At 35.9% G+C, this 24,862-nt stretch overlaps 1 protein-coding gene across 13 annotated transcripts in view; it reads left to right on the forward strand.

Annotated features, from left to right (window-relative positions):
• NBEA (neurobeachin) overlaps positions 1 to 24,862 on the forward strand; it is a 677,938-nt gene that overhangs the window by 579,884 nt on the left and 73,192 nt on the right. For all 13 annotated transcript variants that reach the window (XM_047723145.1, XM_047723148.1, XM_047723152.1 and 10 more), the window contains 2 exons: positions 694 to 806; positions 17,120 to 17,260. In XM_047723145.1, coding sequence (XP_047579101.1) covers positions 694 to 806; positions 17,120 to 17,260 — 254 coding nt within the window. The remainder of the gene's footprint in view (positions 1 to 693; positions 807 to 17,119; positions 17,261 to 24,862) is intronic.

Genomic DNA, 24,862 nt, shown 5'->3' on the forward strand with positions numbered 1-24,862 from the left:
TGAACTTCTTCATACTGGCTTCAGATGACTTGTTAACATGTACATTCTCAAGTTATTCTTGTTTTTGTAATCCTTGGTATAAGCTCATATAATATTCTTTACACTGGCGATATAACTTCTAGATATATAATCACTGTAGTAGAATACCATCACATAACCTGAAGATGTACAGATCGGCAGGATCCCTCATCCATGATCACTTTCGGGGGTCTTCACCAACAAAGCTCTGCTTTTCAGGTGCCGGTAATGTCTTCATCAGAATCCGCAGAAAAGCTATGGAGAAGGGAGGTCCCCAGGTGGCAGGTTGCAGTGGGTCAGGACCGGGAGTGGGACATACAACTTCTGCTCAGGTTCTGTCAATTAGAACAGAGTACCATGCCTATAGCTGCTTGTAAGGAAGGCTGAGAAATGTGGTCCAGACTAAAAAGAGAAACGAATTACAATAAACGGCTCTCAGTCTCTACCACAAGCCTATATTCTAGAAAGTAGTTCTAGTTACTCGTGTCCTAATTATTATTGAGCGAATTCACTTGAAATACATTGTTATTAGAGTGCTTTTGATTAAACCACAACATAGTTCAATAAATGAGTTATTCTCTTCTGAAATCCAATAGTTTCCTTATATAAGAACAAGAACAATTTCATAAGCACTTAGTGCATATACAGATTTTCATTTCTCTTTTTCATTACTAGGACGGACATATAATGACCTGAACCAATATCCCGTGTTTCCATGGGTATTAACAAACTATGAATCAGAAGAATTGGACTTGACTCTTCCAGGAAACTTCAGGGATCTATCAAAGGTAACTTTCAAATATATTGAAGTCAATTTTCTTCATAAAACTTTATTCTCAAAGTATTTCTACCAGGTATGTATATGTATCCAATATAGCCAATTAATGTTTATTAGAAAGAAAACCTGGGTCTTCTCCTTTTGTGGTCAACATCTAAATCTCATTAATTCTTAGCATAGGTATTAAGCTACAAGAAGATAAATGAGTACTAGTACAGGGAAAATGCAATACATATTTAAGAAAAAGCAGATGCAAGGGGAGGTTGCTCAGATATCCTTCGTTGTAAAGGTCAAGGTAAAAAACCTGAAATTAGAACAAGGTGTGGTTGCAAATTATTTCTGTGATATATTTCTTAGGTGATAAGACATGTAATCTTGACCATAACACACACACACACATACACACACTACATAGGGGAACATCCTAGTGAAAAGAAAGTAGGACACAATAATTCATCACAGATCTGTTAAGATGCAAGAGAGAAGATCTGGCCCCAAAACTGGCAAAATAAAAATTACATAATGGGGGATAAGAATAAAAAGCAAATTTGCTATTAGTTTACCTCATTTGTCCAGAGGAGACTTAAGTGGAGTACTTAATTATTGGAAGTGCAGTAAAGGATTAGGAACTAAGCCCCCAAAAAACTTATCTGTAGCCTAAGCTGATGTCAGAGCCAGACCATTAAGTTTAATATGTATACTTCAGCCATTTTAAGCCTCAGCCCCCATTCACTCTGAATTTTGTTCTTTTTTTTTTTAATTTTATTTTTTATTTTTTATTTTATTTTATTTTATTTTATTTTTTCAGTGTTCCAAGATTGATTGTTTATGCACCACACCCAGTGCTCCATGCAGCACGTGCCCTCCTTAGTACCCACCACCAGGCTCACCCATCCCTCCACCCCCCTCCCTTCCCAAACCTCCAGTTTGTTTCTCAGAGTCCACAGTCTCTCGTGGTTTGTCTCCCCCTCCAATTTCTCCCAACTCACTTCATTCTCTTTTCTGTCATACTTGGTGGCCTGCTTTAGTGTTCCACAGCAGGTTACAAGGCGTATGGGTGAATGTTTGGGTTGGGTGCGGGGAGGGCTGAGAGCATAACCATTGCAGCCGGTTTGGGAATGATTCCACAGATGGTTTTTAACTCAGCACACCTTCTCTTGCCTGCTCTCTTGCCTTTGAGAACTAGACCTACCTAAGCTGAAGTTTTGTATTCCACTGCTTACTAGCTATGTGACCTGAAGTCACTTTTCCTTAGCCTGCGTTTCCACATTTGTAACAAGAGAACAGCATTACTATCCTAAGCCACACAGTTGCAAAGATCAAATGACATGTGCATAAAGAATGTAACAAATAGCCGGGAGGACATGGGGAGTTAGGAGAAGGGAGTTGGGGGACATTGGAAGGGGAGGTGAACAATGAGAGACTATGGACTCTGAAAAACAATCTGAAGGGTTTGAAGAGGTGGGGGGTGGGTGGAAGGTTGGGGGAACCAGGTGGTGGGTATTAGAGAGGGCACGGATTGCATGGAGCACTGGGTGTGGCACAAAAACAATGAATACTGTTATGCTGAAAATAAATTTTTAAAAAATGATTTAAAAAATGAGATTACTGTATGAGAAAATAAGAAATAAAATAGATAAAATACAAAAAAAACGTGACAGTTCTTGGCGCATTGAAGCACTTCGTGATTATTAGCTATTAGTATTACACATGGAATATTTCTTAGCCCATTTTGAAGCCCGTGTACTAATATTTGCATATCCTTATCTATCATTCACTCTTTAGTTCTGTTATTTTATGTGACTTCCTTATCTAATCTCCGTTGCTAGCTCACTGCTAATTTTCGTTATGATGTTATAGGTACAAAAGGGACCTGAGAGGTCAGTTAGTCCACACCTTACTGAGAGTCCCACATCTGGGAGAAAACAAAATACTAGCAACTGAATTCCAATATGGTTTTCAAATATAGTAATTTTTCCAGTTCAAATAAACTGGACAAAAATCTTGTGTCATTTATCATGGACAAGTAATTAATTATTCGGGCCCAGGTAGATAGATGGAAGTGTTGTAATTCATGGGGTCTGCCCTCTGGAGCAAATCTAGTTATAAAGTATCTGAATCATAAAACCAGTCTCTGCAAAGTTAAATAATAAGGTCCGATATTTTACAGAGAGATCCACATAAGAGGCAGTAAGTAGTAGGTAAGAATGAGAACGCTGGAGCTGGATGGACTGGGTTCAAGTCTTAATTGTGCCACTTACTGGCTTCAGGGTCTTAGACAAGGTTAATTTTCTCTTTGCCTCAGTTTCTTCACCTATAAAATAGGGACAATAATAAAAGGCTTATTGTGAGGATTTGATGAGTTAATAAGTGTAAAGAACTAAACAAAAAAAGCATAAAGAACTTGGGATAGTGCTTAGCCTATCAATATTAGTGAACACTGACACTGTATGTTTAAAAATGATGTAAATCATTGATAGAGGTCATATATTTTATCTTTCAAATATTATTGACAAATACATACTGTTATATTCATATTAGGATCTTAATGTTTGAAGATACACATTTTTGAAATGACTTGCCAAAGTTACGGTATAATCTTTGGGTAAAAAACAAAGCCAAACTAACTCATCAGTGTGAGGATAAAAACTGTCAGACTAGTTCTTTTTTTTTTTTTTAAAGATTTTATTTATTTATTTGACAGAGAGCGATCACAGGTAGGCAGAGAGGCAGGCAGAGAGAGAGAGGAGGAAGCAGGCTCCCTGCTGAGCACAGAGCCCGAGGCGGGGCTCGATACTAGGACTCTGAGATCATGACCCGAGCCAAGGCAGAGGCTTTAACCCACTGAGCCACCCAGGCGCCCCTGTCAGAATAGTTCTTTAACACAATCTCGTCCATATATGTTTTATTTAGCATTATTCAAATGACTGTTACACACTAGTCACTATAAAATATATATATAGTACAATTTATTGTTGATTCTCAAGTAGCATGATACACGGTATTAAAACCTCAAGAGCTGACTACCACTATGGCTATGTTAGATATTTTTTTTAATTACTTTAAAAACAGGGAAGGAAGGCCTTTTTCTTTGAAATGAACTAGAATATTGTGGTGATAGGAAATTTCTCAACTAAGTTTCCTTTACTTCCTCTATTTATTCATTTTTAGTCAATAAATGTTTATCACATACTTCCTATATGTCAAGCACTGTACTAGCTGAAAGGATATACAGGAGTTAATAAAACAGACTTAGTCACAGCCCTTTTTGGGAAGAGTCCAGTCCAGAGTTGAGATGAAAACTCAGGTAGTTACCAGAAATCTGAGGCCAGCATATCGACAGTATAGTGGGGACGGTACCAAATTGGAGAGTTCATACTTTACTCGAAATACGGGACTCCAGTGTTCTTCCAACACTGTCCCAACCAAAGAAAGTACAGCCTTCATTATGATTAATATAGATAAGAGAAAGCATACAGTAAAATATTTACTAGTAATTATAGATTTTTAGTTTATCATATAGAAAATTTTAGCATATCATATAGAAAAGATGAAAAACTAAAGGAGGAAATCACTCTAAAGTAACTAGAATATGTAAACATTCTTCAGGTTTTTAATGCTGACCCATTTAACCTGTGTTCCTTTTGGCAGAACATTTCCCTTTGTAACTCACATGTGCTCTCCTGAGTTTATATAATGTTAAGTAAGTAGAAGAGGTAAACAGACAAGGCAGAGTGAATACTAACCATGGAGTCCTTCATGTTGTGAACATTTGAACCCATGAGCTCTTAAAAGATAGATAGCTTTTTTTTTTCAGTTCTGCTATGTTCCATGCTTTAGTAATTTGTTCTTTATATTCTGTCAGACTAACATGATAGGAAAATGTTAGCAAATTAAAGCCTCCTGATGTGTTAATAAATTACTCTTGCATTGTTCCCATGCTTCATTGAATTTCTTAATAGGAACTTCTTACAAATGGGCTAGAAACCCAAAACTATCCTGTATAAAAATCATTAATAAACAATATTTTAATGTATGAAAATATGTCATATTATACACCTAACGGGAAAGTGACATTTGAAGTATAATAATATAATTGGAAGGAGAAACTATTAATAATGAAATATTATTGTAATGAGATGGCCACTAAGAAGCAAATGAAATTCTTGTAGGTATAATCAGTACTACAGAAAGAAATTTTTAATAGAAAGTTTGTTAATCTTCAAATCTCAAGCAAGAATTTAAATATCTGAATGATGTTATTAACCAGGAACCCTCTAAAAGATCTCTAAGAGCAAAAGAAGTTGTTCCTAAGCAAAGATTGTGACCCATGGAATAATTTCTAGTAATGAATAATTCTAGAATTTGTTTCATTAAACAACATTTGAAGCCCCAAATAATTTTTATGTTCTCAAATCTTTAGAATCTATTCTTTATTCAAAAGAATAAAAAAATAAGAAACTTTGAAATATATAATAAATAAAATATACAATCCTAAGAAATATCAAAATATTTTCATCTTTATATCCCCACACTACACTGGCTTCATGAAATTCTATGTCATCAGTTAGAACTTGTGGACAGTATAGTAGTAAAACAGGTGCCTCCGTTCCAGACCTCACATCATACAACCCAATGAAAGAGCGAGCATCTCAGCAAAGTCATGCTCATGAAAGAAAAACTTTTCTTTCTTAGAAACCCCAAAAATGCCTCCTTGTGTGTCATTGGTGCTGCTTAACAGCAGTAGAATATGTTCACTGGAGATGAGATAAGCCAATTATTTCCCATGGTTGGAGTCAATGGTAGAATCAGGATCACACCAGACACCTGTCAAAGAAGGATGGGCTGAGAGTTGACCAAAGGAAATTTGGGTTTCTGTTCCCTAAAGAAAGGGGACTGAGTTGTGGTCAGCAAACAGCTCTCTGTTATAAAGTGAAAAATAGTGTATCTGAGAGCTTCTTCTTTCCGATTTCTATAATCTTAGAGAATAGCAAATAAATTACAGGTTTATATGCACATAGCTACTTCATAAAAGGAGCTTTGCAAGGTGCTAAGAAGACTTTAAAATATAGTCCTAACCCTCAAGGAATAGTCGCTGGTTATGAGGGAAAAACAGCCAATAGGCAATAGCTTTTTATTACATACATACAAGTTTAATATATGAATATTAGGTGGAATCAGAGATAAATTTGCCAAAAAGCTCATGAAGCTTAAACTTCAAAGCCCCTCAAGTTTCAGAGGCTTCTTACAGATTGTCGCTCATTTTATGTTCACAGTCCTGGTTTATTTTCTTAGAGAGCCCCTCTCCAACAAATTCCTAAGCTCTGTGAACTTCTCTCTCCTCTTCTTTAACATAAGCACAGTAGTATTTACATAACATGGTTTCTGAAAGACTTAAATGCGCTAATGTAGGAAAGGCACCTAGTGGCATGCCTGGTTCACTAGTGGCATTCAGTGACTGGGAGCTACAAAGCCAATTTCCGTGACTGTCAGCTGAGGGTTCACTGTTGTTTGTGCAACTGAAAAAAATATAGGGAAAGATTGCTTGATTTAATTTTGCTCTAATAAAATAAAAAGCAATACCTTTTAATAAAATATAAAGTCACATTTTCATGCAATAAGTAATTGCTTTTGCATCTCTTTAAATTGTCAACTTCTCTGAACTATAAACATCGAGATGCTGAAGTTAAATATTTATTGAAACTTGAGAGGCACATTTATTTAGACTAAACTATTTTATTATATTTATAATATTCATGTTCTTTCCTTAACCCAGTTCAGTGAAAGAAGAGCACAGGAACAATGAAAATTCTTTATCAGTAAAATTTATTGGATCCCTCATTTGATTAGGCCTCAGACTTTCAAGTTTTATTTATTACATGTACAGGTTAGAGGTTATGTTTCTCGTTTGGCATGATGGACAGCAAATGAAACAATATGTCATTGACTTATCTCTTCAATATTCAACCAGCAGTGGGTGTAGACAATTTTTCCCTCCATGTATCGAGATTTTCCTTATGGAGATGTGACCTCGTGGTGAAATCTATCTTAAAACATGATACACGCCGGTGCTTGAGTTATTTACATATACTCATATGAACTTTGCTCTTAAATTACAGTGGTTACAAGACTTTGACGTGAAGCTCAGCCTCTGCTCATTAAAGTGTAAATGGAATTTTCCTATTTCCCAGTCATGCCCTCTGATAAATGAAATAGTTTCATCACAAAGCCAAGTCCTGCTAATATTGACATGAGCGTAAGACATCACACACACACCCATTCACTGAGTGGAAAAAATATATTTTGTTAACATAGGAGTTGTTTGACTGACAGATGATGATAAGCATAACCATTTTCCCAAATCATTATGCCACTTAAAAAAAGGAAGTGATAATGCCTTGAGGCTTTGAAATGTGAGAATGCAAATGGAGGCACTGAAGTGTGAATACTCTTCAGCCATCCACCCCTGATACTACTGCCAAATGTCTCTATACCACATAGAGAAGGGTGTGCGTCGTTAAGGTGGGGAGTGCTCGATTCAGCAATGTGGTGCAAGTTTCTGCAGTTATTTTGTCTTTCTTTTTCATCTTCGGTTAACAGTATCTAAAATGAAATTCATTCTATATACCCTAGTATACAATCTCCCTAATGCTTAGGTTTTAACAATAGCGTGTGAAGAATGGGCAAAATGTTTAAGTGTATTAGTAGCTGACTATAATGATAGAAAACTTGGTAGAAGACAAATTTATTCTATACCATCTGCCAAAAAGCCTACTGCCAAATTTGAAATATTCTAAATATATGTTGAATGTCACCTTAACATACAACCCAACCTGAAAACTGTTTTTGTTAGGCTTGCTTATATTGAAATGTTGAAGACAGAATATTGATTGGCAATATTTGGATACTGTCTTAAACTCATGGAATAAGCCAAGACGAGGGTCCAGCTTTCAAGGGGGGAAATGCAAAAAGGTACCAATTTCAAAATTGGATTTATTGAAGTAGATAATTTTATTCATTTATTTGTTCTTTCCTTACACAAACCTTTATTCCACACCTGTGTTTGCCGGGTACAGGAGATAAAAAGACAGTAAGAGCTGGTCCATGCTCTTAAGGGTTTACAAGTCATGTTTGGTTTACCCGGTGGCATATTAAGTTCTTTTCCTTCTAATTGAAAGGAAAAAAAACAAGTAAGTGTAGACAAAGAACAGAGCTGGTTCATAGACACTGTGGTAACCAGAAAGAGTGAGGTGCTCTGTTTTTATCTCCACCTTTTGTTGGAGATATGTAATAGGGTGATGGGGCATTTTGAGGATTTACATAGAAGTCCCAAACTGGTTGCTTTATCTGCCTGGTTATACTAAGTGTCCTCCCTTAGAGTCTCTTTTCTAGTTCTTTCCCATTTTTAGCCAGTTATTCTACCCTTTCAGAGAGAGAGAGAGAGAGAGAGAGAAATACTAGAGCCCATCCTGCTTTCAAAACTTTAAGCTGTCAGGGTGCCCGGCTGGCTCCCAGTATTGGTATTACTTGAGACTCTTGATGTCAGGGTCATGAGTTTGAGCCCCATGTTAGGTGAAAGATTACTTAGAAAGAAAGGAGGGAAGAAAGAGAGAGAGGGAGAGGAAGGGAGGGAGGAAGAAAGAAAAGGGAAAGGGAAGGGAAGAAGGAAGGGAAAGGGAAGGGAAAAAGAAAAGAGGGAGAGAGAGAAAGAGACAGAGAGAGGGGCAGGGAGGGAGGAAGGAAGGAAAAGAGAGAAAGAAAGAAATTTTTAAAAGAAAGGAAAACTTTAAGCTGTTAGAGAAGGAGCTGGAAACAATAGGAGCGTTTCTGTAGTGTCTGCTCGTAGATACTACCTACAGAGAAGGAAAGAGAGCCTGCTTATGCACTTTGGTGTCACATCTCAAGTACAGCAGCATCAAGGCAAACCTAGGCCAGAGTCTGTCTCCTTTAACCTTTCTTTCCAGCTGAAACAGGAGATCCAATGGAGATGATCTTGAAACTCCTCAACAGGCTCATCATTGTACTACTTAATATTTAGAAAGCTTTTAGAACTGACACATGAAGATTTAAGGTATTTAATTATACCTCCATTGCTTTTATGTCAAAACTGGTTACTTTTCACTAGAATATTTAAAACTGATTTTCTTAGGAATTATCCTGGGACAGTGATAACACCAGCCAGTAGCTGACAGGTACTTATTATGTAGCCAGGCACCCTGCTAAGCATCTTCCATAGATCTTCTCATTTTATCTTCACAACATTAGGATGAATTGCACTGGCTTTGTAAGTTGCATTTCATTTGTTACCTATTATTTCTCTATAGTAGGGAAGTAGAATATACTTTAAGATAATACACACACAACCAAACTACAGTGATTAGTTAATCTTCTAGGTGCCCCCACCTTTTCTAAATGCCCTGCACTATGGACAGCCATGTAATAGGAGCAGAGGATGCAAAGAAATGTACCAAGTCAGCCATTCTTTACCTCCAAAGACTTCAGTCCTGCATGGAACAGACATACCTGTGAATATGCTAATACGCTGTGCTCATCAAAATTCAACTTTGGCTCAAAGTCGATTTCTCCATAATGTAACTAATCAATGTTTATTTACCCTATGAAAAAATATGAAAAGAATTGCACTCAAAGATAGCCAGCAAAGTATAAATCTTAACACTGACTTTTATTAACACTTCATTACTTCAGGTTCCATTTTTTAGGCATGTTTGTGGGAATTATATGGTGATTAGCTGAAGTTCACCTGATGATGCCATTTTGTGCATAAAATTGCAAAGGGGGGACTTTGTCTGTTTAAGACAACAACCTTTCTGGGGCCCCTGGATGGCTCAGTGGGTTAAGGGTCTGCCTTCAGCTCGGGTCATGATCTCAGGCTCCTTGGATCAAGTCCCTCATCAGGCTTCCTGCTCAGTGGGGAGCCTGTTTCTCCTTCTCCCTCTGTGATCTCTCAGGGTAGTGAGATCAAGCCCCACATCAGGCTTTGTGCTGGGTGTGGAGCCTGCTTGAGAGTCTCCTTCCCTATCGCTCTGCCCCTCCCGACCTACACACACTCTCTTGCTCTTTTTCTAAAAAAAAACAAAACAAACAAACAAACAAAAAACTAAAATTTATAAAAGTTTAAATGTTCATATTTGGAAGATTTTTCTGGGTCATATAACTGAGAAAAGCCCTTAACATTCTATATGTAGGATAAACCAAATTCTTTTTTTTTTTTTAAGATTTTATTTATTATTTATTATTTATTTTGCGAGGGGGAGAGAGAGAGAGAGAGAGTAAGCCAGGGAGAGGGGCAGGCAGAGGCAACTAATTTTATAATTTTATGTATATTCTTCAAACTTGTTCTCTGAATAGTTAGCAAAAATATATTACTTATGTACTCAGAATTTTTAGAAAGCGATTGATAATACTGTTTTTATAAAGTCATTGACAAGACTATGATGCTGATATTGCTATGATGCTAATGGCTTTTTTCAACCCTAGTACTCATAATAATGATTTAATATTACCTGTAACCCATTCTCCACAAAACTATTGGAGTTAAATTTTTTTTTTAAGATTTTATTTATTTATTTGACAGAGATCACAAGTAGGCAGAGAAGCAGGCAGAGAGAGAGAAAGAGGAGGAGGCAGGCTCCCTGCTGAGCAGAGAGCCTGATGCAGGGCTCAATCCCAGGACCCTGGGTTCATGACCCAAGGCAGAGGCTTTAACCCACTGAGCCACCCAGGCACCCCTGGAGTTACCTTTTTAAAGCTTAACTCAGATCTTGTTTATCTCCTGCTTAAAAGCATTCAGTGACTCTTCCCTTCACTTACCATAAAATTTTCATTTATATTTCATTTCCCTGATCTGCAAAACCATATGATATGCCTTTACCTATTTTCTCACGTCATCTCCTAATCCCTTCCTCTCGTCTACTGTGCTTCAGTCACACTCTCTGTTTCCTGAGCCTGGTAGTCAGGCCTCTAAGAAGCCTTTGTACTACCTTTTCCTCTGTCTTGAATTCTCTCTTTCTGAACTGCATATACATCTCTGCCTAGAGGTTCTCCTTGAGAAATGCCGTCCGTATCACCCAGTCGCTATTGTCCCATTCTGTTTTGCCCGTAGAGCACTTACCTCTGGTATTTTTCTCATTTACCTATTTGTTTATTTAGATTCTATCTGTCTTTGCCTCTAAAGGCGCGCGTGTGCACGCATACACACACACACACACACACACACAAGAAGCATCATGAGAACAGCAACCTCATTTATCTTACTGTAAGGCCTAGAGTAATTACTGACACATAGTAGGCACTCAATATTTATTGAATGAGTTTACCTGGGAATTTTTTTCAAATCGGCCTTTTCAATTAGATGCATAATATGCAGTAGTATGAGTATATCATCACTTATTTAACTAGTGCCTTACTGGATATTTAGACTATTTCTAGTTTTGTGGGGAGTTTCTGTTTCATTTTGTTTTGCCATTTCAAGCAATGTTGCAAGAAATATAAATATCCTTGTATCTGATTCTTTCCATATTATAAATTCCTCGAAGTGGAATGATTGGATCAAAAGCAAGTGCATATTTAAAAAAAATATATTACCACTTTGCCCCACGAGAAATGTATACCAATTTATATTCCCACCAACAGTATTATGACATATCATGTTTTGCTATTTCCTGGCCAACACTGAGTATTGTGAAACTTAATTTTTGACAATCTAATGAATAAAACTCGTTTTTATTTGACATTTTAAAACTTGCCAGGTACTTCTGACTTTTAACTATAAAGAAAGAAAATCAACTTAAACTGGCTATAATTTAAAAACAGAAATTTTTTATTGGCCCACATAACTGAGAAATCAGGGATTGGTTTGTTCAGGAAACTCACCAGTGTCATAGGATGCTGCATCTCTGGTATTTTTCCTTACTAGTTTCATTTTCAGACAGGCTCCGTTATGTTATAGTAGTGATGCCTTTGTAATTCCACTAGAAAAAGAGAAAGCTTCTTTCCCAGAGAGTCTCAGCAGAGTTTCATTGGAGTAACTTGAATCATCTGCCCATTTCTCTACTAATCTTAGTGGCCATGTGGATAGAATATGCTGATTGCCAAGTCTGGATCAAATGCCCACCGCGGGAATCAGATAATGGAGTCAGCCCACCTGAACCAGATATACCAAGAGTAGGGAAGGAGTGGTTCATAAAGGAAGAAGGAGTAATACATGGTGAACAGAAAAAGAATAGCTATCCATTATATTGGATATAATTATATTGTGTGAGCTAGTGCTGTTTTTCCTACATATATTGGAGATTTGCTTCTGTAAACTGCCTGTTCATCTCATTTGCTCATTTATTGACTAGATTATTCGTTAGTTTCTTACTGATTTGTAAGAGCTCACTTTTTAAGGAAACTAGCCCTTTATCATGTGTGCTATAAATATTTTTCACTTTGTTATTTGTCTTGATTTTGCCTAAAATTGTTGTCTGAAGTTTCCATATTGAAATTTAAATGTTATATCATCAGGGGCACCTATGTAGCTCAGTCAGTTAAGTGTCCAACTCTTGATTTTGGCTCAGGTCATGATCTCAGGCTTCACACTAGGTGTGGAGCCTGCTTGAGGTTCTCTCTCTCCTTCTCCCTCAGCCCCTCGTCCCAAGAAATTGATTACTTAATTAATTAATGTTATATAATCAGATCATTCAATCTTCATTCATTCAGCATTTATTACATACCTGAAAAGAGCCAAGTAGTGTATCAAGTGCTCCGAACATAGAAATGAGTAAAAGCCATTGCCTTGAAGGGCTAGCCTACTGGTAAAAGGAAGTTATAGATTTGCCTATTACCAGAGAGTGTCATGTAGGGCTTCGCAGATGAAATTTGAGCTGCTATGAAAAGAATACATTGAAATTCCCTGGTCAGATAAGAAGAGAGGCAGGGAATTTCCTTGAGCACAGAAGCATGTGTGGGTATGATTTCTATGTTGTCCTGAGAATTTTAAGAATGATGGTACATATATATAGCTCATAACTGAAAAAAAAATGAAAGGACAAGAATTCTTGAAGCCTCTTCTCAGGATTCCCAAGCCCTTGGTTATTATAATGAAAGATAACAAGATAACTTCAATATTTTAGAAGCTCAGATGTGTTGAGAGTATTGAGATGAAGTCAGACAGATCAGTCAGCTATATCCCGCTTCCAGCTGTATCTGGCACAAAGCTTCAGCTGGTTCTGCAAAACGTAGAGCCTCTGACTAGCAGTGCAACTTTGACTGGACGTTTCTTCATTGTTCTCATCTATACTGTGAGGGAGTTGGACTTGCAGGCCTGTAGGGTGTATTCCAATTTCTGAAGATCCATGATGGTTTAGGAATTAAGTAGGCAGTTATAGAAGAAAAAAACGACATCAAGATCAGAATTTCCCATTTCGCCATGAAATGGCAATGCAGTGTTGTGGAAAGAGTAGAGACCCACGTACCTGTTTCCTCCTCATGAAATTAGGTTCAGAGTGAATGCCTTGCCCACCTCAAGACTTACGAAAATCCAGAAAATGGATGTGAAAACAGTATCTGTTATAAGTATATAGTACCATTAACATTTGCAGCAGAGAACACTAGCAATAGTGAGCTCACAAACATTTTATATATATAAGTAGAATCCTAATACCATGAACATAATGAGCATTTTCAAGTTTTTTTTTAATACAAGATGGTTTTATTAATATTACTTTAATTGGACCTCTGATTTCTCTTGAAAACCTTTTTTAGTCTTAAAAATGATAATCTATTTTAATGGCAGTGACTGCACCTTAAGTCAGTCCACATTTATTTTTGATTTCTTTATTTATTCAAATAATCCAGCTATGTGCCCAGACTTTCACATCCCCTAAAGTTCTTTGAATGCTTCATAAAGTACCCAATTAGTATTTTTTATTTAAATTGTTTTTGTTGTTTTCACCTCTTTAATTTATATACCTATCCCATAAAATGCACTTGATAAAACTTGTAAGGTTTCATGAAAGAGAATGGTATTGATCAATCAAGACTAAGAGAACAGAAAAGGAAGGAAAATATAATCAAAGAAAAAGTTCACACTCAGAAATGTATACCATAAGGATTCTAACCAGAACTTTTCAAGGAGCCCTAGTGCTATGGCCTATTAATAATTATTATGAAAACAAAAAAGGATGAGGATCTAGTAAAAATAAAAAATGGTAAACACTGGAGTGAACAAGATTAACTAATTCTGTTTATAATATTTCTCAGAGCCTTTCATAATGTAAATCTCCATGAGTATCTGTCAGGATCTTTGTTCCATATAATAAAGACACTTTTTTTTGTTTTTTGTTTGTTTGTTTGTTTGTTTTCAGGAAAACAAAGCTTTTTGTGGTACTTAAGATGGAGACAAATTTCTCTCTTTAATATTCAAACAGGGGAAATTGAGTAATAAAGTAGAGAATATCCTCAACACTGATTCTTCGATAAATTCTGTTGTTTTATGTAGACGTGGTAATGTTAATATGTATGATTTTCCATTCAGTTTTATATTGAAAATAGTTATTTTGAATGCTATGTAGGCTTTATAACAGTTTGAGAAACTGAATTATAATAAAAATGCTACATAGTAGAATTTTTGTTTTTAATATTTGCCTTGTTATCTGCATTATTTTATTTCTTAGTGTCAAGTCATGGCATACAAACCAACAAAAACAAAATCATAATACATCTAATAGCAAGTTCTAAACTTTCAGGTAAACCTTTTCATCTGGGAACACTTAAAAAGCAGAGAGGTGGCTGTTCCCAAAAGCCTACTGTTTGAGAGAAAACTGGTAATAATTACTATGGTAATTATGGTAAAAATTGAAAGATTACAAAATAAGCTTCTACATTTTATTAAGCAGAGTTTTACTGTTTCACCGTTATTCGTTTGCTATATCCTATATCTACCTTATTCGTTTGCTATATCCAAATGGCTTTGACATTGCATTATTTGCTCAAATTTTACAAGGATAACAAACACAACAATATCAGTTTATACACAAGTAAGTAGATGACTATAGGCAGGTAGATGATAGATGAACAGGTAGACAGGGGGCAGATAAATAGATATTGTATGTTTGGATCCCATAAGAAAATACATCATCTGTGATGATATTTTTGTTTCCCAGACATTTTCAAGCATTTTGCCTTCAGATGATTTATTGCTTCCTGATTACTAGAGCAAAATAATAGAAAATTAATAAGTACAAACTAGATCATTTACATCTTGTTATATACAAAATTAGTTTCTAAATGTATTAGATAAAATTCAAAATTGGAAATTGATTTTAAGAAGTTACTAATGGAGGCATGTGTATACTTTAATACTGTGCAACTGTTTCCTACAAAGTATTACTCTCTGTCAAACACTCCAAAACAATGACTTTGATGAAACTCAAGTAAAATAAAAAGTGTAAATATTTACTTTATCCTTTTTCCGGTAGTTGGTGAGAAGCTGGAAAAGATTAAAGGAAGGGACTTTTTCCTTTTTCAAGAATTTTTGTGTGAACAAACAAAATCTCAGATAAGGTCAATCCTTACCTATTGGAAGCCATTTTATGCATGTGAAAGACCCATTAGCCTATTCAAGAGAGAACAAAGTATTAAACATTTTAAATGCTTTGAAAAAAGTCTTTTAATATTGAGAAAGAAAAACAGATGTCTACACATTTAGAAAGTATAAGATATGTTGGCTATCTTAAATGAAAAACTATTTCAATTCAGGAACAGCTCACATTCCTTCTACTATAGTAACTATCCTTTTACCAAAAATTACTTATATATTTGTTTTAAGTGTTATTAATATTCTATGTGATATTTAATGACATTATATTCCCTTTTGATATCTTTGCAAAAAGATTTGAGAGATGAACAGTGAAATTTAATGTAGAATAAAATGTAAGCCTTAGAATATTTAAAAAGTATATTTAAACCAAAGTTCTTAAACAATTTTAAATAATTAAACAAACGTTTTCAAAAATTTTTAAAAATAATTAAATTGTTTAGTCTTTGTTAAGTCATAATTAAGTTAAAGAAAAATGAGCTTAGTTTACAAATAATTTTAGTATTAAAGATAAGAGCCTTGCAAATAAGAGTTTATTATGGAAATTCTAACAGATCTTTAACTGCTGACATCATTGTGTTATTTGAATTAGTCCCATAGGACCAAAAGAAAAAGCTTACAAACAATTTATAAATGAATCTTTCTCTCTTGTGTAACATTATTTGTCCCATTGAAACACTAATTTTCTACTACTTCTCTTGTTAAAATTAAGCCCTGGGGGGAACTTCATAGTTAACTAGTAATATTAAATTTGAATAAAGGAGTTCTATATTATACTTAGTGTTCATCTTGTTTTCTCTATAAATATTTATATATAATAGTATGCATTCTAAAGCAAAATAACGTAGCTATTAGGTATCATGAGAATGGACTCCATGTTCCATAAACCAAAATCAAGAAATTGAAGCTAAAACAGTTTCTTACTTGAAATCATGAGGACTATATGCTAGAAATTCTTTAATGATTAGGTGTGCTAAGAAGTTTGAGGCAATGATCCAATTAACACACACTTTTTTGAGGGGGGGGGGAATCTATGTATATTGTATCCTGAGCATTTTACTGTGTGCTCCACTCCAGGGATTAATGTCATCATTGGGATGATAGGAAGGTCTTAGTGGCTTTACAAAATGCTTTCTAGGAACTTAGGAATTGTCTGGATTATTTTCATCAGCCTTAGGTTTGTAGTTTCACTTAATAAAGAAGATGTATGCGCCATTTGTATAATAACAAAATGGAACCAGCCTTCCAACAGGGTTTCCGTGTGGGTGATTATTATCTTTCGCATGGTGGGTGGCCCTCTGGTAAAAGAAGGTTTTCTCTAATATGGTTGTCACATGGTCAACTGCTTCACCTTCTCCTCCTTGGATTTCCTATGATCAAGCTAAACATTCATTATGGTTATTACTAAGTAGGCAGGACAATGACACTAAAAGTCTTGGTTTTGCCTTGACTGTTTAAACTGGATCATCTTAGTAATCCAGTTTACTGAAACTTTTAGTAAAATCCAGAAACTTCGCAAAATCCAGAGACTTCTCTTCCTGAGAGATTTTTGGCGTGTGTCATGATCCATAATTAATATTAAAATCAAATTTGATAAAATATAATACAAAATTTTGTATGCTCTATGGTTAAAATGAATTAACAGTAAATACTTTTAGCATAAAGAGTTATAGCATGCTTAATATAACTGTATTAAGTGAAATGCTTCTTTTCTCTTCTTACAGCCAATCGGCGCTTTGAACCCAAAGAGAGCTGTGTTTTATGCGGAGCGTTATGAGACATGGGAAGATGATCAAAGCCCCCCCTACCATTATAATACGCACTACTCAACAGCAACATCTACCTTATCCTGGCTTGTTCGAATTGTGAGTCTCTTCATTAAGTTACTATACCTGTTATTTGTTTTAAACAAAGATTAGAGGCCAGTGAAGTAGAAACAAGATTTCAAACTCTAGTAAAACATGAATCCTTTTTTTTTTTTTTAAATGAGTTTTCTCATTTACAAAATTGGGTTAGGAAGATAGATTATTGTGAGCTACTTAAGCCTAAACCAGTTATAAAAGGAACCAGACTCTTGGAGTGCATCCGTAATGTCCACTGTTTCTTTTTTTCACCGATGGTCGCAAGCCGGCTCTCTTCCCTGGCCCTCTCCAGCTTGCTTCTTGGGCAGTATGCCTTAAGAACAGTCTCTAAATTTTTTTTTTTTTTTAAGATTATTTATTTATTTATTTGACAGAGAGAGATCACAAGTAGACGGAGAGGCAGGCAGAGAGAGAGAGAGAGGGAAGCAGGCTTCTTGCTGAGCAGAGAGCCCGATGCGGGACTCGATCCCAGGACCCTGAGATCATGACCTGAGCCGAAGGCAGCGGCCTAACCCACTGAGCCACCCAGGCGCCCCAGTCTCTAAATGTTTTGAAGACTTCTCTTTCTCCTAACACATTCAAGTCTCTCTGATCTTTGAAATACAAGTATACATCCATATGTACACACATACATACATACACACACACACACACACACACAGAGACGTGTTTCTTTGCGCCCCGGCCAAACCTACAGTTACTTTCCAGTTCTCTTCCCTCATAGCCACGTGTCAGCACAGCTTCCACTAAACTGCACTGTCCTGTGCTCCGCTCTGCTTTATCACCTTCCATTCAATCTTCAGCCACACCGATTTAGGTTCCACACCCACCCCTTTACTGAACTGTTTTTGTGGAAGTCACAAGTGACGGGGCTAGAACTTCCCATTTCTTACCACAATGTATCTGAAGCTTTTGGCACCATTCCTTACTTTCTCCTTCTTAAGATTCTTCCCTCTCAAGGTGCCTGGGTGGCTTAGTTGATTAAGTGTTTGCGTTTGGCTCAAGTCATGATCCCAGGGTCCTAGGATGGAGTCCCTCCCTCATCAGGTTCCCTGCTCAGTTGGGAGCCTGCTTCTCCCTCTCCCATTCCCTCCACTTGTGTTCTCTCTTTCTCTCTCTCAAACAAAGAAAATCTTGAAAAAAAATTCTTCCTTCTCATGACTCCTCAGACAGTATCCTCTCTTGGTTCACTTCCTGTCATCCTAACTGCCCTACTCAGTCTCATGCTCGATTTTTTTTTTCCTCGATGTTTGTGTGCCCTAGGATTTTTCTGTATTCTTTATCTGGGCTATGCCATTTAATTATAAACTAATGCCATCCAGCTTCTGTCTTCATTGCAAGCGTTTTTCTTGGGCTCCCAGCTTTTATTTTTATTTTATTTTTATTTCCAAAAGTGCCTACTGGATATTTCTACCTAAACACCTCCTAATACCATGTACACCATTTCCAAAAATGAACTCATCTTTGGTTCTTCCTGCATTTCCAATCTAAATAAATGGTGTGATCACTCACCCAGTTGCCTGATCTAGATATTTTCTCTATTTTACCAGCCTGTTATATCCAGTCAGACATCACAACAGCTAGATTTTACCAGCTAAGTATGTCTGCAATCTGTCTCCTTGCTCTATTAACTCTGGCATTTCCTTAGTTTAGGTTCCCATTTTTCGCATCTAGATTATTGCAAAAGCCCTTAACAAATCTTCTTGCCTTTAGTCTTTAGTCTTGCTTTCTTCAAACCAGTCTAGTTAAGAACAGTTACTGGAGTCAGATGGTCTGAATTTTTTTTTTCTACAAGCAGCTGAGGAGTATTATAGAATGTTAAACCGAATCTATAAATCAGTACAATCAACAATGTCTTCTCCCTTACCAAAATATACCTTAGACCATTCTGTTTCATGAGGCTGATTTACCTCAGAAACACATAGGTAAAATAGAATACATGAAAATGTGTGTATGTGAGACCACATTTTATATTTTCCAAAGATTTTTTTTTTCCTCTACCTAACTGATTTAACTAATTTAGTTTGGAGGTCCTTCTCAAACATTCTTTCTGTTATGGGGACAAATTGACTTAAAACAAATACAATGTGAGTATCTTTTAAATAACTTTTAAATCACTGATAGTTAATATGTTACAAACAATTACTGTTATTACAGTAAAAGATTTGTCAGAGTTGTGACTCAGTTTAACTGAACAGAAATTTTATATTTTTATCATCTTAAAGCAGTATAAGTAGTTTTAAAAAGCTTAGATCTAACTAGCCTATTAGAAAATAAGCCCAAATCTCGGGGCACCTGGGTGGCTCAGTGGGTTAAAGCCTCTTCCTTCGGCTCAGGTCATGGTCCCAGTGTCCTGGGATCGAGCCCCACATCGGGCTCTCTGCTCAGCAGGGAACCTGCCTCCTCCTCTCTCTCTCTCTGCCTGCCTCTCTGCCTACTTGTGATCTCTATCTGTCAAATAGATAAATAAAATCTTAAAAAAAAAAAAGAGAAAAGAAGCCCAAATCTTATTTAAAAAATAAACTCTGTAATTATAAACTAAAAGAAAATACATAAAACTTTCTTTTTTAGACCGAAGTTAATAAGTCTGATTTGTCCAGAAAGTCACCTTAATTACACGAGCTTGGATTCTTTTATAAAAATGTTTCTGAGCTAATGTTTCTTAAGAAAATGTTTTAACTCTAACACTTTTAAAGGATAAGAATTTCTATTTCTGTTAATTTTTGAGGAATTTAAGATTTAAATAGATGCCTGGTTACCCCTATAAACCAATCAGAACAGAGCACTTTAGTTTATGGGTTGTAATAATTTTTTAAATACTCTCCAGATGTAGGAAAATACTTCTTACTCACACAGGAGTTAAAAGCTTTTCTGAATTACAGATACACCGGTATATTGAGAACTTATAGCTGCTATCCTGTAATATCAGCCACAGGTCAAAACAGAACACAGAAGACAAAAACTTACCATTCAAGATCTCAAGGAGCTGGTGTCCTTTACAATGGACATAAAATATCTTCTTATTTGATTTGGGCTCACACAAATAGGCAGACAAGAAAACAAAAGGACTTATAAATTCTCTGATCACCAAATGGTGAGATCATAAAACCAAATTCTCGGTCATTACCACCACCAATGGGAAATGACTGATTAGCAGTGCATGTTATAAATGTTATAACAACAAAATGAGCAGAGGGGGTTAAAAAAAAAAGCCTAGAGAAAAAGAGTGTCGGTAAAGTTCAAGTTATATTTGCTGCCCAGAATTCACTCTACAGGGCAAGGAAAGACATACCCAGGCTTACACTGCCTTTTAGATATACTTCCTAATCAGCCTGGTCTATTTGGTGACATAGAGTTCACGCTCAAGGGGACTTCCAAAACTGTTAGAGAAGGAAATTTTTAGAAAGCATTGAAGCCAGAGATGCTCATCCTGGGAGGTCTTTCCACATCAAGGATGTCTTTGGATTCCATCAAGGACAATCATTGCTAGTGAACCATGGCCATGGGGAGAGTGAGACACCTCTTATTTTGGTGATTAAAAAAAAAAATGTCCGAAATCATTTCAGAAAGAACATTATTATAAAACTGGATTGTTTGAGAATTAATTGAGAGTATATATGTGATAGAATTTTGACATATATAAATTGATATTCAATAGTTTATGTGTAATCAAATTAGTCTGAAGTCAGATTTATTACTTACTTATGTGTGTCCATAAGAATACTTGCTATTAGGGCACCTGGGTAGCTCAGTTGGTTGAGCATCTAAATCTTGGTTTTAGCTTAGGTCATAATCTCAGTGTCCTGGAGCTGAGCCTGTGTCAGGCTCTGCACTCAACAGGGAGTCTGCTTGAGGGTTCCCCCTCTCCCGCACTACCTGCCCCCCCGCACTTGCACATGCGCGTGTATACTCTCTCAAAAATAAATAAATAAATCTGTAAAAAAATACTTGCTAGCAACAGCTTGATTTAACTTCAGACTCATGTATCCCTGATAAAGTTACTTTCTCAAATCATAAATCACAATTCATCCTTAAGTTGATTTATTATTCCAGTGAAATGGAGTACAAATTTGAATCTGTATAAGAGTATGGCATAAATTTTGTTCATATTTATTCTATAAATCCCTTTCAGTATTATCTATAACAGTGCTGCACAATAGAAATAAAATGCAAGCCACTTACATAATTTAAAATTTCTAGTAGCCACATTTAAGAGTTAAAAAAAACAGGTGGAATTAATATTAATAAATGCATTTGTTAACCCAGTATATTCAGAATGTTATACTTTTTTTTTTAAGATTTTATTTATTTATTTGAAAGACAGAGATCACAAGTAGGCAGAGAGGCAGGCAGAGAGAGAGGAAGGGAAGCAGGCTCCCTGCTGAGCAGAGAGCCCAACACAGGGCACAATCCCAGGATGCTGGGATCATGACCTGAGCCAAAGGCAGAGGCTTTAATCCACTGAGCCACCCAGGCACCCCAGAATGTTATACTTTTAACACATAACCGATATAAAAATTTTTGAAGATATATTCTACTCTTTTTTGGTTCTAAGTCTTTGAAATCCAGAATGTATTTTTATATTTATAGCACATTTGGTTCGAAGGAGCCATACTTCAGGTACTCAATAGTCACAGTGGCAAGTGGCTACTGTATTAGACAGAATAGATCTATAAGATTGCTTTTATGGGGACTCATTTAGCCAACACATCTTGTGTCCTGCTGTTATAAATAAAAGTATCCCAGTCTAATAGCTTACTAAATGTTGAGCCTAATGGCCCAGGGAATTGTGATTTCCTCACTCCCATCCCATGGAGTTTATGAAGTAGAAAATGCATTAGAATTCGTGTCACTTAGAATTTGTTCATAAAAACAAAATACAGAGTAAGTAAGTATTTGCCCTTTTAACTTTCAAGCCTTTTGCACCCAAAGTCATTAAACTCACTATTAGTTTTAATCAATATGTATAGTACCAACAATGATAATAACTGCTTTAAAATGTTAATCAACTACATAACTAATTTCTTTAAATTAAAAATATTATTTTAGACAAACTACCAGTGAAATCACTCATCTGAATTACAAGATTCTGGAAAGACTGATTCCTTGGTAGCTGCCATTGGGCAAATGATGAGTGAACTATTAGAGTGGAGTTTGGAGTTTCTTCAGATATTAACTAGTATAAAAGGCACATTTTACTTGGAATGTTTTTACTTTAAATCTTACCCTGAACATATAGCGTATAACATACACACAGAAGTAATTAAATCTTACCCTCTGACCTTTACATCCCTCAGCGACCTGTTCACCTTCCAAATACACTATATTCCACCGAACTATTCAAAACTCATTTGTCAAACATTTAATCATAATCTTTAAGGAAGTTAAATAGGTTGTGCAACAAAAGTTCATTTATAAATCAGTTGTGGAATTTGAGACTTTTAAAAATAAATTATGGGTTTTTTGGAAAGCCTACCCAAGAGTCTGAATCTTTAAAAATATGTATTTATAGTGAAAAAAATAGTAGAAACACTTCAGCAGGTAGTGTAATTAAAGCTCAAAGATAATGCTATTGAATAAAATAGTGTTGTCATGTTTATCTTGAATACTGATGCTTACGGACAATGCAGATTTACTTAGAGAAAGATGAGGAATTCTGTTTTTTTATTATTTTTTAATTATTATATAAGTTTCAGGTATTATACAAGTTTCATCTTTCTTTATAATTTGACATCTGTGTTTGCTTCAAAGTGATCACCACCCGCAGTCTAGTTACCATTCATCGCCACACGGTTGACCCTCTTCAACCACTTCAACCACTGCCCAAAGCCCTTTACCTCTGAACCACTAGTCTGTTCCTTGTACCTATGAATTTGTTTTGTTTTACCCTTTTCATTTATGGTTTTGTTGTGTGTGTGTGTGTGTGTGTGTGTGTGTGTTAGATTCCACATGAGTGAAATCATACAATATTGTCTTTCTCTATCTGATTTATTTTGCTTAGCATGTAATACACTCAGGGCCCATCCATACTATTACAAATGGGACAATTTCATCTTTTTTTATAGCTGAGTAGTAGTGCTCTGTATAAATTCACCACAGCTTCTTTATCCATTCATCTATCAATGGACACTTAAGTTGTTTCCCTATCTTGGTTATTGTAAATAATGCCACAATGAACATAGAGGTACATGTATCTTTTCAAAGTAGTCTTGTATTCCTTGGATAAATACCCAGAAATGGAAGAGCTGGGTTATATGGTAATTCTATTCCTAATTTTTTGAAGAATTTCCAACAGATAAGGAATTTTTAACCAAAAGCCTGGTTTAAAATAGGTATGTAGGTCAATTAAAAGAGACTTTTTGAAGATTCTAAAAGATACTTCTGGGTTCCTTCAAAAGGAATGGGAGAAAACAAATTTCTGGAGTTAGACAGTACAAATAATAGCTCCTCCATTTCCTAGAATATGACCCTGAATTTTCTCATATGTTAAACAGAAATAATTATACCTACTCTGAAGGGTAATCACAAGGATGAGTTAAATGAAATAATACAGGGCTGAGCACAGAAAATGTGCTCAGTCGTCATTGTTCCCTTCCCTTTGATCTTTATTACGCTTCATGTCACTCCAAGATACACACCTTTCTTTGGTAGAATTGTGTTCCAAGCACTACCTATTCCCCCCAAATAAAGGAAGGCAAAGAAGAAAAGCATAGCAGAGAGGGACTTAAAAGATTCTTATGAGAATGCTCTGCAAATATAGAAGACAGAAGAATAGAGGAATTGAGTGAAGAGAAGAGGGGCAGGGAAGAAGATTAGATTGCCCAAGATAGAGTTCATGGGTCTGTAATCATTGAAAGGCAAGAAAAGTTGTTAGTGTCCTCACAGGGGATAAGGTTCTGATAGATGCAGTAGGACAGATACAACTACCCAGTGCAGGTCTGGTTGGTTGGGTTTTCTAGTACTAAGACAGGGTTGGAAGATACAAAGTGACCTTAGGGTAGATGTAATTAGAAGAAGGAGGTCCATCAGCCATTCATATTACAGGACCTAACAGGAAGCTCGTAAAATCCAACAAATGCCCACATTTTAATTTCTGAAATTTCTGCTTAATATTTTTTCATGTGTACATCTTGCAAACCAAAAGCTTTTCTGGTAGAATGATAAATTATCTAATATGCTAATGTACACACAGAAAATAGTTCAATCAGCATATGTTAAGTAAAAAAATACAGAAGTTTCTTAAGCGTAATATAGCACTTAATCGTCTCTGTTAGTGAGGCGTGAATCAAATGATAAAAGAAAAGCCTTCCACTGTGCCTTGAAGGTAATAAGGAGACACATGGAAAAAGGTAATCTCTACGGTAATCAGAGCTTGAAAGATCAATACTCACTTAGAAACAAATAGGTTATCAATTTCCATTCGTATTCTACCACTGTCGCAGCTGGAGGCCTTCAGGAATGATGAGAATATATGTCAGTAATGTAGTATGTGACCCTAAAACAGTTGTTAATCAGATCTTTTTAAAAGCTACTTAAAACTGTGAAATGTGGAATTCTTCCATCTTCTCCACCTTTGGGTGCCACCAGTTTCATAAACTTAATGAA

The sequence above is a fragment of the Lutra lutra genome, chromosome 3 (genome assembly GCF_902655055.1).
Source record: "Lutra lutra chromosome 3, mLutLut1.2, whole genome shotgun sequence".
NCBI lineage: Eukaryota > Metazoa > Chordata > Mammalia > Carnivora > Mustelidae > Lutra > Lutra lutra.